The sequence below is a fragment of the Hippopotamus amphibius genome, chromosome 7 (genome assembly GCF_030028045.1).
Source record: "Hippopotamus amphibius kiboko isolate mHipAmp2 chromosome 7, mHipAmp2.hap2, whole genome shotgun sequence".
NCBI classification, from domain to species: Eukaryota; Metazoa; Chordata; class Mammalia; order Artiodactyla; family Hippopotamidae; genus Hippopotamus; species Hippopotamus amphibius.
The window spans coordinates 63,529,772-63,548,921 of NC_080192.1; the positions used below are offsets into that span (position 1 = coordinate 63,529,772).

The following is a 19,150-nucleotide window of genomic DNA, read 5'->3' on the forward strand; positions in this document are numbered from 1 at the left end:
TTTTTTAAAAATGCCTGCGATAAGCCTCCTAAACCCTGAAGGTAGCGTATGCTCTTAAATGTTCTTTCATGTAAGTTCTGTGACATATGTTCCCTGAATGGGTCCCTCATCTTCCCTTCTTCTGTCTCTTCCCCAAGTGTCTAGGACTTCTATGTATATTCCCTTCTTATTTCTGGAATCCAGAATTGCCATTCAGTAAATTAAGCCTTGAAGTAAGTTGGAGGAAGAGTGCATATACGGGCCCATCCCTGTGTTAAACACTGAAAGTTCCCAAGTGTTTCAGTCACGGGCTGGACTTCCAGCAGCTCAGTTTGCAGTTGGAGAGAAGGGAGGTGCACACAAACATACGTGTATGAGCATTAAGTGAAGAGTGCTGGCCACTGTACTCCATCTGCTTTGAAGCGAATGAACACGTTCTCTCCTTACCTGGTGATGAAAATTATAAAAGAAGAAAAGGGCCCTGCGGTGCCACATCCTACACCGAGTGATAATTGGGTATCAGCTCCAGCTGTCTGAGGCTGCGCCTGCAGTAGCAATGCTAGCACGACTTTAGATCTCACTGCCTTAACAATTCCTGCAGAACAGATTGTTTAACCTTGGCTGCAGTGGGCCCTGTTGACATTTTTTATTGCAGTTTTCTAATTTTATTACTTGTCTAGTTTCCAGATAGTGATTTTCACTTTACACCTTGAGTTGTTTTGACACAAGAGTTGAATCTCCAGAAGTTGAAACACCTTTCTTGAGGCTCCTTAATATTGTGGGTGAATGGTTGTCGTTAAGAAAGTGTTTGAATATAGCATCACATTTCAATAGGTGTGTCATGAAAAATACCCCTGCTGCTGTTGCCTGCTCCACTGATATTAAATGGCTCAGACAGATTCTGCATCTCATGATCTCACGGACTTAAAAGCAGATGCATCTTATGTGAGAGCAAGGAAATGTGCACAGCAATACAGCACTTATTGGCAGACTTGAACATTTTCTCTCTTGCAGATAGGTGTACTTATAAAGAAAGGAATATAAAATTCTCTTTTTTTACTGACTCACTTGATTTTCAGATTTTTAAAGCTTTTTTTGCAATTTAAATTGTAACAATCTACAGTAAGTAACATGGGTAGGATGCTGTACTACCTGATTCCTTGTCCTAGTAAGTAAAAAAAAATTTTTTTTAGCATGATGTGTCCTAAGTTGCCTTTTCTCACCTCACTTGATCTGAGGTCATGGCTGTGCCTTTGACCCTGACCTGGGCCCTCCTAGAGGCTGTGGCATGAGACCACTGAAGAACGGTGCTGTGGGCAGTGTCTACCAAAAATATATCAACTGCCTGTTGTGTTGCATTTTGTGGAAGGAGTATGGAATATTTGAATCACTAAATTTTTTTCTCGTGATTAGACTGGAGTTATGGGGTTTGGTGAGGAAGACCACAGATGGGTAAGAGTTGGAATAAAATCATCTTTACTTAAGCAGGGCAACTAAGCCTGCGTGCCACAACTACTGAGCCCACATGCCTCAACTAGAGAGCCCACATGCCACAAAGTGCAGAGCACACATGCTCTGGAACCCGTGCACCACGACCACAGAGCCCATGCACCCTGGAGCCTGCATGCCACAACTAGAGAGAGAAAACCTGCACACCACAACTAGAGAAGCTCGCGCCACAACTAGAGAGCCCAAAATGAAGAGCCCTAGCATGCCACAAGGAAAGATCCTGCATGCTTCAACTAAGACCTGACACAGCCAAAATAAATAAATAAAATACCTTTAAAAAAATCATGTTTCCTTAATATAGATAAAGTAGTTACTCATAGAAGTGTTTATAGATATGTGTATATACCTGGGTTAGTATACACAAGCTGTTTTCCATGTACTGATAGCTGGGAGGGCTTACAAACAGAGTGCGCCCAGCACTCGGAGCTTGCTTTCTAATAACATTCTCCAGTTATAGGAACTGGGACTCCTCGAAGTGGTTCATTCTAGGTTTGAGCCAGAAATGTGCAACGTGAGCCTAGACTGTCTTAACATGCCAGAAAGTAAGGAAAAAAATCAAACAAAAATGCAACAGTGGAGACATGTGAAAAGGACACAGGGGCCAATTGAAAGAGCTCCCTGTGGCCAAAGTTGGGACAATTGGAGCTATAAAGTAGTATCGTATTATAACACAAGGTGTAAAATATCCATAAGTGCATACTGATGTAAATACATGATTGAATAAATAAATAAATGAAGAACAGACAAACTTCCCATGCAGAAAAAATTCTAATAATTTATGTAGTGTAAGTCTTTACTCCTTAAGCATGGGCTGCACGTAGTGCGTTCCTTCTAAAGAATACTGTACAGAAGAGGAGAGTGATTTTACAGTGGATAAACATATCAAACACTACCTCAGCTAGGTGATCAAGTTTAATGTAAATAGTGATGCAAGTTGATAGCTTATGTGATGTGAGTGACACTTTACATCCATGGTCATCTCCTCCAAAACATATAACCCCAGTCTAATTATGAGAAAACATCAGACAAATCCTAAATGAGGGGCTTTCTACAAAATACCTGACCAGCATTCCGCAAAACTGTCAAAGTCATCAAAAACAAGGAACAGCTGAGACATTGCCACAGCCCAGAGAAGCCTCAGGAGATATGACAGCTAAGTGCAGTGTGCTATTCTGGAGCTGAAAAAGGACGTTAGGTAAAAACTGAGGACATCTGAATAAAGTATGATCTTTAGTTGAAACAAATTAACAAAAAAGCCTTCTTAAAAAAAGAGATTCTTTTTCAATTCTCTCTCATCTTCAGCAGTGTTCAATATGAATTTGAAGAATGAATTTGCCTCAGTATTTGAGAAATTATTAGGGATCTAGTATTTGAGAAATTATTAGGGATCTATAATTTATTTCATTTTCTGAAATTTTCTGCTTTGTTTATGAATTTCCCCTGAGTATGACTCCCTTTTTTTGTTGAAACTTTCAATCTTTCAAAGCTGGATGCATTAAACTCTGAAAACACCATGCATAAATTATGTAACAGCTCTTAAGAGAAGGAGAAAGAATTTATTTCATGATCATTTAAACTATGATGGGTGTTTGATAAATGACATGTTTAACATCCCCTCTAGCAAAGAAGATGAACAAACAAAAACATATTTATCCAAGTAACAGTGATAAGAAAACACTATTTTTCAACTGGTGTGTTCGTTAGGGAAAGATAAATGCGTGATAAACACTCCCTGTCTCCACATTTCAGTATATTTCAGTGCGTGCAGAGCTCAGAACAAATGTTTGTAAATGGATGACTTTATCAGGGTGACTCAGTGAGCTGGACACTTTCTATGTCACGGCTGAACCATCCCCTGTGCCTTGGAGTTCTTTTTCCCAGCCTCCTCATGCAGTGCCAGAGAGAGAGAGAGAAAGAGAGACAGAGAGAGACAGAAAGGAATAAGAAGAGGAGGGGGAGTGGGAAGGGGAAGGGGAAAAGTAAGAAAGGGCAGGAGGGGAGGGGAGGGGCCATGAGGGAGAATTCTGGTAGCCAGGTCTGTAGAAGATATTTCACTATAAACCAGTTCTTTGAATAATAGGAGACTAATTTTTAATGAGGTATTATCCTTTCTTAATAGCATCATTTCTTGTTTGCCCACTAACTGTGCAACTTACCAGTGACGGACTAAGACCTAGGACTAACACTGGAGTTAACTAAATATTGTTGCAAAACCATCTCAGTAAGTTTTTATTGTTTTGAAATAAATAAGCTTTTTAGGGGTGGTTGTAGGAGGGAGATTTTCATGAATCACAGTCTTATCAGCCTTTTGTTTTGGTTGTTATGAGAAAAGCCTTTGATTGTCCTAAAGCTAGTGATACTGTGTTAGCTGTTGAATGCAGAGAGGCTGTTGTGAACCTTGTGTGTGTACTTGACATTTTTTTGATGATGGTGAGAAATGTGTGCTCATCCATTTTCTGTGCAATTGTAACTGTTACATTTCGTAGGAGGGTGGCTAACGTCATCCATACAGACTAGGGCATATACACCTACAGGGGCAAGCAGCCCACAGAGAGTTTTAACCACGGACTTAGGACAGAAAACAGTAAGCCAGACAAATCTGCCTTCTGTGCTTCCAGGTTTTTGTAAGAGGCTCTCCTATCACAGCCCATCCATTCTTTCCATTCAAGTAAATTCTGATGAGAATATCCTTTTGAAATACCATAAGCCTGAAATTTGCATGAATCTGGATATAAAATGTCTTATAATCATTACAGATTTAACAAGTTCTTTTATATGCGCTTCTTAGATTCAACATGGGATTAGGGACATTATTAAAATTATAGAATGTAGACCTTTAATCTTAAATAACTAATTTCCACTATTGCAGACAAGTATGCAAAAAAAAAATCAGGTGCGTGTATATAGTATATTCTAAAAATAGACTGTTTTTATGCAAGAAGTTGACTTTCTCATGACTGACAATAAATGGAAGGAAAGGAAATTCAGTGTATTTTGAAAGAGCTAGAAAATTAATTTCACCATGATCTTACTTTGCTTGAAATTTTACAGTCAAGGTTATTAGAGCTTTGACATAACCTGGACCAATCCGTCACCTCAGGCATATTCTTAGTAGTATCTCCATAATTTGACTGTCATCAGTTGTGAAAATACTCTTGAGCATGTAGAAAAGCCCTCTCTCTCTGCCCACCCCACACCATCTCTCCCCTCACCTGCCCCCTTCTTGTTTTCCTTACTTTTTTTTTTAAGCAAATGACAAAGACCCAGTTTACCACCTTAACTTTTTTAAACCTAAGCTTAACATTACATAGTTAAACAATTGTCAAAACTTACTAAGTTGCCAGCATTCATGCACAACTAGAAAACATCCTCAATTTATATTAAACCAGAAATGTATTACCATTAATGCATTAATATCTTTCACTACTAAACACTGAAAAAAACTGAAATTACTTTTGTGGAAGATTCGTCCTGGCAATGTTAACTTCACAGCTGGCTGACACTACTTGGCTCACGTTTCAAACACAGTGGAAAAGCAGGTCCGTGCTGGTGTTAGTGTACGAAAGATTCACGGCCTCCTTGGATTACGTTTAATAAAAAAGCAAAGTGCATACAGAGATTTACAACAATTTTAAAGACAAAAAAAAAAAAAGGTCCTATTATGTGGTCCCAACAATAAACTCAAAAGTCTATGACAAATAAGCTCCGATGAGCTGTGTATAAATACTTTAGATTAGGTACTGTTATACTGAAAGTCGATTTCGTTTGAAATCTTCAAAAAAATGCTCCTGTTATCCTCACACGGCGTGTGCCCGAGTTCACATTCTGCTACGCGCGTGCGGTGAGCTACTTGTTATCCAAGCGCAGCAGCTGCTCCTTACCATTTATCGTCAAGGACTTTAACTGGCCGTCTTCTTCCACCTCCACTCTTTCTTGACCGTTCTCGATAATCCTCTTGGTGGTGATTTTCCTGCCATTAACCCCTTTAGTCGAAGTCGATATAGACTTGTAGTTGCCCATCCCACTGCCACCAAATGCCGTGGAAGAGAACGAAGTGAGGCCCCGTGACCTAGCGAACCGAAGGAAGTGAAGCCTGTATCAAAAGAAGAAAATCCCCCTCCAAGGGAGGGAAATCCACTGAAAGCCGAGAAAAACGATCCCGTGCCTCGGTTCCGGCTTCTGCGGGGGCCCCTTCGATTCCCAAAGAAATCCTCAAATGGGTCATCGAAGAAGTCGAATGACAATGGGTCCCTTCCACCAAAAAATTCCCTGAAGACATCATCTGGGTTTCGGAATGTGAAGCCAGACTCAAATGGACTGTCAAAATGGCTTCCACCGCCACCGCCACCGTTTAAGCCTTCTTTGCCATATCTGTCATAGATGTCCCGTTTTTTAGCATCTGATAACACCTCATACGCCTCAGCTACTTGTTTGAATTTTCTCTCCGCTTCTTCTTTATTCTCAGGATTTTTATCTGGATGCCACTTCAGTGCCAGTTTCCGATATGCCTTTTTAATATCCTCGGGCGAGGCATGTCTCTGCACGCCTAGAACTTCATAGTAATCCACCATGTTTTAACAGGCTGTTGGAATGCGTCCGAGCACGCGGGAGCCAGCGGCGAAAGGCGCAGCGGGGCGACGGCCGGGGCTCCTCGGCTCCGGCGCGGCGACGCGGGCGGTGGTGGCTGCCACGCGGACAGTGGCGGCGGCCTCCTTACTTTTCTCTACTACTTTTCAGGGGAACTCCCACAATATGTTTTAATGCTTCTTCCATAAAAAATGTGAGGGAAGCTCTAGGCAAATCAAGTTTAAAAAAAGAAAGATTATTTCCTGATTTCTGGGGGAGCATAGACAGTTTTAAACAGAAACAAGAAAGAGATTAGGGATTCAGCTGGATATGAAAATAGCTATATTCATTAAGTAGAGCTATGCAAACAGCTGTAAATTTGGATAAGTAAGGAAAGATATTTGAATTTCATTAGGCGTTTTTCCTTTACAGTTAGCAAATATCTCACCTTCTAAAATTACTTCAATTGTGCTTCACCACAATAAGCATGTAATTAAAATTGAAGAATGTTTACCAGGTGAGGGAAGTTGATGAAAAGGAGCCAGGAGAAGGGATTGGAAAATGTGAGAAGAAGAGCGACTCAGGGAGCACACTACAATTGGGAAGATATTTTAGGAAATTAACGTGGGGGAGGATTTCAGTCATGCAGATGCTGCTTGTTCAAGACCAGTATGTAGAAGCCAAGTCACCAGGATGTTTTTGGTGATGAGCAGTAATTAATTACATCAGTATTGATTGAAAACCTGTTATGCTTTGACTTGTATACCAGATCCTGGGAGAATAACTGCTGGGAACACTGTTTCTCTAATCAAACAGTATATACTCTAGAAAGGCAACTAGGAGTAAAACGTAACTAACTGTAGTTATAGTGCTAAGTCTGCAGTGCTGTGGAGTATTACTGTGTGGGTGTGCGTTGGAGTTGGGGAAAGGGATTTCTGACCCAGGTTGGCCATGGGATCATCTAGATGGTTCTTTTTCTTGCTTCAGGTGCTGGCTATACAGGTCATTACAGTGGAGCATCATTATTGTTCTTATGGCAATATGTGTCAGTATACTGCTGCATGGAGAGTATACTAGGAGTGCCAAATCATTTTAGATCGATGTGTCAAGGAAGGCACACAAAAAGAGAAGTGGAATCCAAAGTTTGGAAGGGTTAGCAAGAGTCTGCAAATTGACGTATCTGGGGAGACAATTCATGATTCCTTTGAACAGAATATCAAAAGACAGGAAACAAATTTTTTTTAATGTATTTATTATTTTTTGGGGGTACACCAAGTTCAATCATCTGTTTTTATACACATATCCCCGTATTCCCTCCCTTCCCTGACTCCCCCCCTCCTCGAGTCCCCCCCACCCTCCCCGCCCCAGTCCTCTAAGGCATCTTCCATAGAGTAGCACAGACATATATATACTACCAACTGTAAAATTGATAGTCAGTGGGAAGTTGTTGTATAACAAAGGGAGTCCAACTCGAGGAAACAAATTTAAGGTAAATTCAGCATTGCTGGAGATTAACCACTGATGGAGTGATATTGTAAAATGAGATACACAGAGAGAAAGAGGATGATCAACAAAGGACTCTTTGGATCATATAGTAGAAGCTCAATTAATATTTGTTTGATGAATCAGTCACAGATTGTGACATGATAATTGCTGTAATTGAGAACCAGAAGAATATGGCTCTCAGTAGCTGTAAATAAGATACTTACACCTCTAAAAAAATACCATTGTTTTTCTAACTGAGGAGGAAGATCCATATTAGCGGGCTGTGAAATCAATATACTGAGACCTGATTAATGATCAGAAAATAGAATAAAACAAAAGAGCATCTGAAAAAGTAGGTACTGTAAAACTTTTATTCTAATTGTATAGATATGTGTGTGTGTGCCCTGGGTGGACGTGGAAAATGGTTTTCTTACTGTGGGTTGGTGTCAAAAAATCCTGAAAGTCACTGTGATAGGGAGGGTCAGTTTCCCAGTGGTTTACATACCAGGAAGGAACCAGGGGAAGCACGAGGAGACCAGGATCTGGGTATGTTTGGCTCTCTTCCTCCTGAGCCCGAAGTAAGAACCATCGACATCAGAGCCAAACTGACGACTATTGTGGCCATGTTGCCACCCATGCCTTCTGTCCCAAGGTGACAGCAATCTCAAATCCTCCAGGTACTTCCTCAAAATAAATTGAGAATAATGGTTAGCTCAGGATAGGTATCTGCCCTTTGCAAATGGTTAATTAATGAGCTGTATTCCTCCAAGCTTCAGAGATTCTCACTGGCCCTCTGGCAGGTTTGGAGATTTCTGGGCTTGTGGGATGAGATCTATATTCTTTCTGGCTCAGTTTGGGGAAATTAGGGAAGGAGTAGTTGCACACATATCTTAGGAGGGGCATTTAACTAGTTCTCTGATTCATCTGCTTTGATTAAATGATGAGAAAACAAATCTGCTATGAAGGCTACATCCTCTTGTAGGTTTGTAAGCTAGCTAGAAAGTTAATCTCAGCAATCACAACTTCAAACAGCATTTTATGCAAAACAGCAAGTGACCCTTCCATGGTGACCCTCATATCTTTAGTTTTAATAGAATGTGCCTTGTGCTTAGGAGCAGGCTTCCACAGCAATCCCAGAACAGGGACTTTAGGTGGAGGCTTTTCTGGATAAAAGATGTGTAAATTTGTTAAACCATAATTAGACATTAGCCCAGGGAGTGAAGAATGGAGTGGGGGAAGTGAAAAAGCACATGTTTTTGAAAAAGAGAACTACAAACACACAGGACTGGTGAAATTTCCACATGGTAAATTCAAGTTGCTGAGAATCAGTCAAATATCTTCACTGTTACAGTAAAGATATTTGGCTGATGATATAAGCGAGATATTTGTCTGAGGATATAAATTAGGGGCCAGTAATAACAGACATTGGAGCAATGGTAAGGAGTTTCAACCTTATCCTTACAACAATGAGAAGTCATTAAAATGGTTTAAGAAGCAAAATTAGATAATCATATTTGAATTTTACAAAGCTTACTCTAGCTGTAGCCTGGAAAATACATTGTAGATTGTGAATTGGAGAAAAGGGACTTGTTAGGGCAGGGGTCCCCAACCCGCAGGCCAGGAGGGTACCAGGGCCTTGACCTGTTAGGAATGGGGCCACACAGCAGGAGATGAGTGGCGGGAGAGCGATGGAAGCTTCATCTGCCACTCCCCATCGCTAGCATTACCCGCTAAACCATGCCCCCATCCCCCTACCTGCCCCCCAATTCGTGGAAAAATTGTCTTCCACGAAACTGGTCCCTGGTGCCAAAAAGACTGAGGACTGCTGTATTACAGGATTTTAAAAGAAATTAGAGCACAGGAGAATAGAGGAATGGACCAGTGATATTGACACAAATAATGAACGTATTTTAAAATGAGATTTATCTTTTTTTTTTCACATTTTTTGATGTGGCTGTCTCCTTTCTGAGAATGTATCCCATAGAAATAAGCAGAGGTCTTCAATGATGCTTATTACATCACAGCAAAACCTAGAAACCAGAATGTCTGTCAGCAGAATGTTAGTATACATGATGGCACATCCAAACTATAGAATATTGTGTAGCATGTGTTTTCCATTGCTGTGTAACAATATTGCTATAAACAAAGTGGTTCAAAACCATGAACATTTATTATCTCGTAGTTTCTGTGGATCAGGAGTCCAGTCACGGCTTAGCTGGGTCCTCTTTCAGATCTCATAAGGCTCCAATCATGGTGTCGGCTGGAGCTCTTTCTCATCAGATGGGGGAGGATTCACTTCCAAGCTCACACGTTTGTTGGTAGCATATTTTTCCTTCCACACTGCCAGACTGAGGGCCTTTGGTTTTTGCAGGCTGTGAGTCAGGGGTGGCCCTCAGCTCCTTGCTTCATGGCTTTTCTGTAGGGCAGCTCACAACAGGGCAGCTTGCTTCTTCAAAGCCAGCAAAGAAGAGTGTTTCTCATAGCAAGACAGGTGTTACAATCTCATATATGTAGTCATGTGCACATAATCACATTCAGCCCATTGTCTTTGTTGTATTCTGTCGCCTAGAAACAAGCCATGTTCTGCCTGCGTTGAAGCAAAGTGATTACATAATGTATGAGTACCAGGAGGGAGGAGTCTGTCCACTGCATAGAATTATAAAAAAGAATTATCTAGGTGACCTGAAGGGATGCCCATTATATATTGTTAAATTGAAGAGTCCTTCCTCTGTGTAATCTCATTTTTATAAAAAAGCAAACAAAATTATATCAATAAATACACATTGTCAATGTTTGTATGTGCTGAGAAAGACCGTGAAAGAGTGTAATTGAGATAGTTTCTGTATGTTTCCTAAGGGAGGCAACGATAGAATGAGTTGGGCTAAACTTATTCACTTTTTCTTCATATATTTATACCTTTTTCACCAGTTACAACAAACATGGATTAATTTTTAATTTTAAAAATGGTTTAAAAATTAAAATAAAATTGCAAGAAAAGTGTAACTGATGTGCTAATAAAGGAGAAAATAAAATCATATAAAATGCTCAAATCAAAACCACCAAAGGCAGAAAAAGAGTGGAACACAAACATAGGAATAGAGAGCAATGGCAACAAATGGAAAACAGTAATAATACGGTAGACACTAATACAGCTGTATCAACAATCACTTAAAATGTCACTCACCATTGAAAGACAGAGATTTTCATAATGGATCAAAGAGCATTACCAAACTTTATGTTGTCTACAAGAAGTCAACTTTAAGTATAAAGATACATAGAGATTAAAAGTAAATGGGTGGAGAAAAACATACAATGCTGTTAGTAATTAAAAGAAAGGAGGAATAGCTTTATCAATTTCAGATAAAGGAGACTTCAAAAGAAGGAAAGTTATCAGGGTTAAATAAAGGCATTATATCATGATAAAGCAGTCTGTTATCCAAGAAGACATAAGTTATTAACATGTGTGCACCTAACTGCAGAACATCAAATGACATGAGGCAAAACTAATAGAGCCACAAGGAGAAATAGATGAATCCACTAAATCCATTATTAGAGTTGGAGACTTCAACACCCCTCTCTCAGAGATGGATGGAGCCTGTAGGCAGAAAAATCAGTAATAACAGTTGAACTCAGCATTTAAAAATCAAAGAATGCCATTCATCACATCAACAGACTAAAAAAAAAAAAAAATCACATGATCATATCGATAGGTACAGAAAAGCACTGGACAAAATCCAATACCCATTCCTGATAAAACTCTCAGTAAGCTGGGAATAGAGGGGACCTTCCTCAACTTGATAAAGAATATCTACAAAAAATATACAGTTGACAGTAAGTGTAATAGTGGAAAATTGAATCTTTCCCAGTAAAGTCAAAGGCAAGGATAGTGTCCGCTCCCTCCTTTTATTCAAAATCATGCTGGAAGACATTGCTAATGCAAATGATAATCACATATGTAGAAAATGCAAAAGAATCAACAAAAAACTCCTGGAATTAACAAATGGTTATGGAAGGTTGCAGGATACAGCATTAATATACAAAAGTCATTTGCTTTCCTATATACTAATAATGAGCAAGTGGAATCTCAAATTTTAAAAACATTATCATTTACATTCGCACCTCCCAAAATTAAATACCTAGGTAAAAATCTAACAAAATTTGTATAAGATCTTTATGCGGAAAACTACAAACTTTGATTTAAAAAAATTGAGGAACTGGAGGGATGTGCCAAGTTCATGCAGAGGAAGACTTAAAAAGTCAAGATGTCAGTTCTTCCCAGCTTAATCTATAGATTCAATGCAATTGCAATCAAAATACCAACAAGCTATTTTATGGATATCAAAAACCTCGTTCTAAAGTTTGTATGGGGAGGCAAAAGGCCCAGAATAGCAAACACAATATTGAAGGAGCAGAAGAAAGTTGGAGCACTGATACTATCCAATTTCAAGACTTACTATAAAGCTACAGTAATTAAGACAGTGTGGTATTGGTGAAAGACTGGGTAAACAGATCAATGAGACAGAATTGATAGCCCAGAAATAGACCCCCATAAATATAGTCAATTTATCTTTCACAAAGGAGCAAAGGTTAATACAATGGAGCAGAGATAATTCTTTTTAACAAATGGTGCTAAAAAACCTGGACATCCATGTGCAAAAAAATGAACCCAGACACAGATTTATACTCTTCACAAAAATTAACTCAAATGAATTAGACACCTAAATGTAAAACACAAAAGTATAAAACTCCTAGAAGATAATAGTAGCAAACCTAGATGACCTTGGATATGTGATAACTTCTTAGATATGACACCAAAGACACAATCCATGGAAGAAAAAATAGCTGTGCTTCATTAAAATTAAAAATTTCCGCTCTGCAAAAGATAATTATAAAGAAAATTAGCAGCTAAGCAATAGACTGGGAGAAAATATTTGCAGAAGACACATCTAATAAAAGACAGTTATCCAAAATAGACAAAGAACCCTTAAAACTCAACAATAAAAAACACTCAGTTAAATAATAGGCCAAAGACCTTAACAGATACCTCACCTAAGAAGATACACAGATGGTTAAATAAGTGTATTAAAAGATGTTGCATATCATATGTCATCACAGAGATACAAATTAAAACAAAAATTAGATACCAGTATACACTTCTTAGAATGGCCATAATTTGGAACACTGACTGTGCCAAATGCTGGTGAGGATGTAGAGCAATAGGAACTCTCATTCATTGCTGGTGGGAATGCACAATGGTGCAGCCACTTGGGGAAACAGTTTTGGCAGTTTCTTACAAAACGAAACATACTCATCTTAAGATGTAGCCATCGCACTCTTTGGTATTTACTCAAAGGAGTTGAAAGCTTATATTTACACACACACAAAAAAACCTACACAATGATGTTTATGGCAGCTTTACTCACAATTTCCAAGTCTTGAAAACCGCCAAGGTGTCCTTCAGTGGTTGAATGGTTAAATAAACTGGCATGCATTCAGACAAGGGACTACTATTCAGTGTTAAAAAGAAGTGAGCTATCAAGCCTTCAAGACATGGAGGAATCTCAGATACATATTGGTAAGTGAAAGAAGCTCATCTGAAAAATCTACCTATTGTATGATTCCAAGTATATGACATTCTGGAAATGGCAAGACTGTGGAGACAGTAGAAAGATCCTTGGTTGCCAGGATCAGTGTGGGGCCAGGTGGGAGATGAATAGGCAAAGCATAGAGGGGTTTTAGGGCAGTGAAAATACTCTGTATGATATTATAATGATACATGTGTCATTATACATTTATCCAAACCGATACAATGTACACCACCAAGAGTGAACCCTAAGGTAAAGTATGGACCTTGGGTTATTACGGTGAGTCAATGTAGTTTCATTGTTGGTAAAAAAATGTACCATTCTGGTGAGTGATGTTGATAACGGGGAGCTCTGTGCATATGAGGGTACAAGGGGTATGTGGGAAAGTTTTGTACCTCCCACTCAATTTCATTGTACACTTAAACTGCTCTAAAAATAAAGTCTTAATAAATAAATATGTGTATCTAAAATTAAAGCTAAACAAAGAAAAATGACACATTTCTTGAAACTCTAAGTTTGAGTAATCTTCCAATATTATTATACAACTAATAATACATCATGAATGCAGTCTTCTACCTTTTTTTTCACTTTTAAGTAAGTATCTGTAAGGAGTAAATGTCCAGAACATAAGGATTGTCTTTTATTTGCTGTATAGGGGGGAATGCTGTCATCTTCCAATGAAATAGAGCCGTTTTATTTTGCATTATTTTCTAATTTGCAAGCATATGTAATAAAAGCAGAATAAATAGAAATGCATTTTTCTAGTTCATAAATACATGTATCACTGAATTATTGATTACATCGACACATTGATTTTAAAGTGTCCTGTATAACGGGCACTGTGCTTGATTCCAGGATGTGAAGATGCAGGAGACTGCCTGTTTGAGGGAAGAACATATAAACACCTAATTAAAATAAAGGATAATTTGTTGTGCCAAATAGTCAAATCTCTGCCTAGAGTGGTGTGTGAACCAAGAAACACAGAAGACAGAAGAAAGCAGGCTTTTGTTGAGACATGGAGGATTAGTGGGAGTTTGTCTACTGGGCAAGAGAGACACACACGAAAGAAGAATAGTTTTACATAATCCTGTATGTTTCAGTCAGCATATGTGTCCTAGGAATAGCAAGTTGGTTAGCGCGCGTGTGTGTGTGTGTGTGTGTGTGTGTGTGTGTGTGTGTGTTTGGAGTCCTGAGGAGATGGAAAGGTGTGGGAAATGAATGTGAATCTGGAAAGTATGCTGGAGGAGATATGAGGAGCAGTGTGGGCTGCTAAGCAGGGCTAGATGCTGAACAACCTTGTGTGATAGATGATGGCAAATAGCTGAAGGATTTGAGGATGTCTTTTAAAAGACAACACGGATTGTAGTTGAGAACAATTGCTCTGGGGCTATTGCAGTAGGTTATAATGGAGAGGTCTGAGACTGGGGCAGGGAGATGGAGACTGTTACAGAGAGAGATTTCCAGAACAGTAATGGAAATATGTAACTAACAATTTTAAATAATATTTTTGCTTAGGTTCTGAATGTTGATTCATTTTGGTAAAGATGTGTAGTTAGATGTAGGTTTTCCAAGACCTCCTTTCCGTGGGTCTTACTTTCTGTGTGTCTTACTTTCTGTGTAACAGCTTCTCCTGAGGACTGCTTCTACAGCAGTCCTGGATGCTGTAGCTCTGGGAATGTATTTTGGTCCTATATTATGAGATCACCATTCAAACATGAAGGAAAGGGTTACAAACTTGTTTCTAAGGATATAGATGGTTTTTCCATTGAAGAATGTGTTGTTTCAAAAAACCAGATTTCTTCCAACTCTGAAAGCCTATGGTTCTTAGTTATTTCAGCAATGGCTTTCTGTTTTCGCATAAACCATAAAAACAAGTTAGCGTATGAATCCAAGGAGTGTAGAAGCTCCCAGAGTTGTTTGAAATATGCCAAGGAGGGTGTGACACACAGAATAATACACATCCATGTTCTCAGAGCTGCTTGGGGCAGTTTGTGGGATGATTATTACCCTGTAAATACCCTTACAGAGCTGCCTGCTGCCTCCTCCTAGCAGCAGATTTCCCTTGGGTGTGTGTGACCAATCTGGTTGAACAGATAAAGTGCAATTTCACTGTTTTTGGCCCGTTATATCTTAACTATGATTACATCACAGTGTAAATTCTGTCTCCATATACATATGGTCGACCTCCCTTGTTACATCAGGGTACTTCTCGGTTAAATCGTACTTTCCATTGTTTGTATCAAAGTGGGGTTCCACTGTGGTGTATTTTGACAGTTAATCTTTTATGCTTCAAATGACTTAGAAATTTTTCACATAACTCTCAGTCTAAACATATTCAATTGATGATTTATTTTTGGAGTCTCTAGTTTGTTTAGTGTTTACACATCCTGAAAGAGTTAACATTTCTTGTTCAAGGTTTTTTGATACTTGATGTCTTAAAAACATGCTTTTTTAATACAGACATTCTAGTTAATGAAAGGAAACATACTGTTCCTTGAATAGCTTTGACATTGTGCCAAATCCTAAGGATGTTATAATATGGAATGATGAATTCTTTGCTCAATAGATTGAATATACATTTCCATAATGTAGATTTATTTTAAAAACTAGTCTATTTGTGATTTTAAGTCATTCTTCAGGTCCTTGCGGAACTTAGTTGATATTTTGACCTAGGTTTTCCCAATTTCAAAAACACACTTTTAAAAAATTAGCAACTTAAAATTGGGGAAGTTTCCTGAAGTTGGTGAAGTTGTCAATGGTGGAACAACTGAAATTTTTCTTTATAAAACTTTCATTGAAAAGCTATTTTTGCTTTTTAAGAATCATTAACATTTCTCTTAAGAGTATGTTTCAGACGGAATTATTTTTTGTTCCAGGGAACCAATTCAGATTATTCCTGCTGATTTCTCTTTTCAGCCAAGGACATCCCTTCGTTTGTTAAGGTATTTTCCCCAATGGAATTTTTCTCCTGTAGCTTTTTGATAACCTCTGACTTACTTTCTCCCAACTTTACCAACTTCTTTATTGTTTTTATTTTCTTCCATTTGACAATATTATTCCTACCGTTTTACTTTGTTTTCAAGAAATTTTACTCTCTTTCCTCACTGGCCGCAGCTTTGTCTTCTTTCCCACTTCACAGCTGAAGAATCAGGTGTATTTTTCAGAAACCCAACAACTCTGCCTTTGGAGTTCTCTGCTGCTAAAACCCCCACATTTGTTTCCCTTTGCACTGAGAATGCAGTCCAGGTTTTTGCCCTTGTCCTGTAAGCCCTCATGTGACCTGGCTCCTTCCCAGTTCTCAGATCCCCTCTTCCCCTTCCCTCTTCCTCTGTACTCCAGCCACACTGGAGCACAGAGGAAGGCCTTTGTGCATTGCTCAACCATTATGAGAACAGAAACATGATGAGAATCATGTTTTATAAATTTTATCAGTGAAATCAATGACTGGAATATGAATTTCAGAGGTAAGAGGTATGAAAATTAAAACTTTTAATTCAGAAATTAGGGTACCAATTTGCCCTCAAACCAACTGCCTGGGCCAAAGAATGACGAGTACTTGTTTCCCAAACTTGTACTGATGCCCTTGCAGGTATTTTAATCTTGGTCATATTTTGGTAATCTTTTTTAACATTAGAAGAACCTAGCTTTGAGTTGAGTAATTATTTTTAAAAGTTCCTGAACCCTTAATCCTTTGGCACTATAGCTTCCAGCACTGCCTTTTGGGGTGGTGCTGGTATGGTGATTGCTAGGCCACGGAAGTAGTTGTGTGGAATGAGTGGCTGAGACGGAGGAAGGAAGAGTCAGAGACCGGACAATTTGGAGTGTTCCATGATTCAGACACGGGACTTTGAGGTCATTAAGAATAACCAGAGGCTAAAGAAGAATGGTGCCAGGTAATGAAGGCATCAGTGATATAAGTGGATTGAATCCTAGTGTCTTGACAGTTGATAGAGGAGGAGAGGCTGATGAAGGGATGCTCATTAAGTATCTATTTGTATGGGTGTGATAACATGTCATATATATATTTTTTAATTAATTTTGGTTTTTTTTTGTATTTTATGATGTTTTAACATCTTGGTGCTGTGCTATTCCTGGAGAGACTCTGCTCCCAGGGCTGGCTGATTCCTAAAGATAGTAAATAACTTGCCTGGGAGCATGCCTTTTATATTAAACCAACCAATCCAAAGCCCATTGATGCAACCAGCTTGTTTATTGAACTCTCACACACCAAGTCAATATTTCTCCTGTCCTAAATAACCCCAGGACCAGGTATCATTCAACTGTGGACCACCCCTATAGTTCAGAACCCGCTGAAATTTTTCAAACTATCCAATTCAATACTTACTTAAACTTACCTATCCTGACTTGCCCATTTCTTCCCTTGGAAACCATAACAAAGTCTCTGGACCTTGCTCTCCCCTCAGCCCTTTCTGCCTCCTGACTAACCCTATGTGGTCCTGTGATATATTGCATGCCTCCTTCTCTTGGTGACTGTGAGTAATACAGCTTCTTTCAATGGCATTGACTTCTCTATAACTCAGTCACCTCTATGAATTAAATCCTAGGCACATTTACAATAATGGGGAGACAACGTATGTGTCTAAGCACAAAGAATTGGGCAGGAAAATTAAATTAAATGGCCTACCATGTAGCTTTTATACACAGAAACCCATTAACATTGAAAACTGATCTACCATGTAAATGGAACAACAAACAAGGCAGTTTGTTTAAAAGAGTGTACATGCTGGTCCCAGTTTTAAAGAAAAGCTTTCAGTATATATAGTGTGAGACACAGAAACAGTCTGGCATGAGATTGATACATCAACATGTTGAGTGGAATTTGGGGAAACTTTTCTTTGTGTTTATCTATATCTCCTAATTCTTTTCCAATTATTATGAATCATTTTGTGTGATTCAAAGTCTAGTTTAAAGGTAGTATCACTTGACCTAACTTTGCCCCTTTGGGGCATTAAAACCTTGATTGTGACTGTGACAGAGGAGCCACTGATCCAGGGACATATAGCAAACAACATTATGTAGGTGAGCCTTCAGCTTTTCTCCATCTCAATTTGTTTTCCTTTGGAAATGGTTGAGTTTGTCTCTTAACTGAGAACTATGTACACTTTACTATACTTATAAATGTAACAAAGTACGAATAACCTATAGTATATCGGGATAAAAATTTCCACTTCTGCGTCCACTGAAAACTGGTGACAACCCTTCATTGTTCAGGCTCTATTCCTAGCTGTGTTCTTTTCTTTTACGTTGTGGGATCCTGATTTGTGTGTTCCATGGCAGGTTTTTGTTTTGTTTTGTTTTGTCTTGTTTTGTTTTTGTTTTTGCTGTTGCATTTTATTGGGGCTCTGAGTTTCTCTGGTTTATTTGCTCAGCGCTCCCTCTAAGCACAGTCATTTTGGAGGCTTTTCTTTTCTCTCCTGTGCTGTGCTCATAATGCTGTATGCCTGATGTACTAACTCCTAATTTTGCTTTTATGTGTCTGTTCAACCAATTCTGGCCAAGTAAGTGTATCGTCCTGCATGTAGTATCTGCACCAGCTACACGCTTGTTAGAATCAATGTCCTGTATACCCAGGAGAGGTGGACATTGCTTTTACATTTCATTTGTGCGAGCAGGGTCATTCATAGTTGGGGTCCAAGCTGAAATGACTTTCCCGCTGCCCAGAGTCACAGAACTTCTGCATGTCTCCCAAGCAGCTGTACCTTAATGATGTTTGCTGTCTAACCAGGGGCTTGTTTCATAATGAATTATTTTCATATATACAGCCCTTTTAGATAGGAGAGGAGTTGGTGGCACTTCTTTCATGAATATTGAGGAGACCTTTAGGTGGTTTTGTCCTATAAATATACAGGAAACCCTAACTCTCAAAGAACATGAAAGGAATTAGTAAACTGGGATAGTATTTGTGATACGTGAAGTTCAGAGCACATTAATGCCTTCCTCTTATTGCCTTCTGTATTCTACAAAGCGGAACAAATACAATTGGCTCAAATTTGAAAAGTTGAAGT

The 19,150-nt window shown here is 38.9% G+C and overlaps 2 protein-coding genes across 2 annotated transcripts in view; one reads left to right on the plus strand and one right to left on the minus strand.

Moving 5' to 3' along the window:
* The window catches only part of CTNNA2 (catenin alpha 2), a 1,170,309-nt gene that overhangs the window by 116,337 nt on the left and 1,034,822 nt on the right, over positions 1-19,150 (plus strand). The window lies entirely within an intron of this gene.
* LOC130857063 (dnaJ homolog subfamily B member 6-like) lies at positions 5,249-6,170 on the minus strand. The gene is given in 2 exon segments (XM_057742316.1): positions 5,249-5,544; positions 5,547-6,170. Coding segments are annotated over 2 exon segments (723 nt in total). The 5' UTR covers positions 6,060-6,170; the 3' UTR covers positions 5,249-5,334.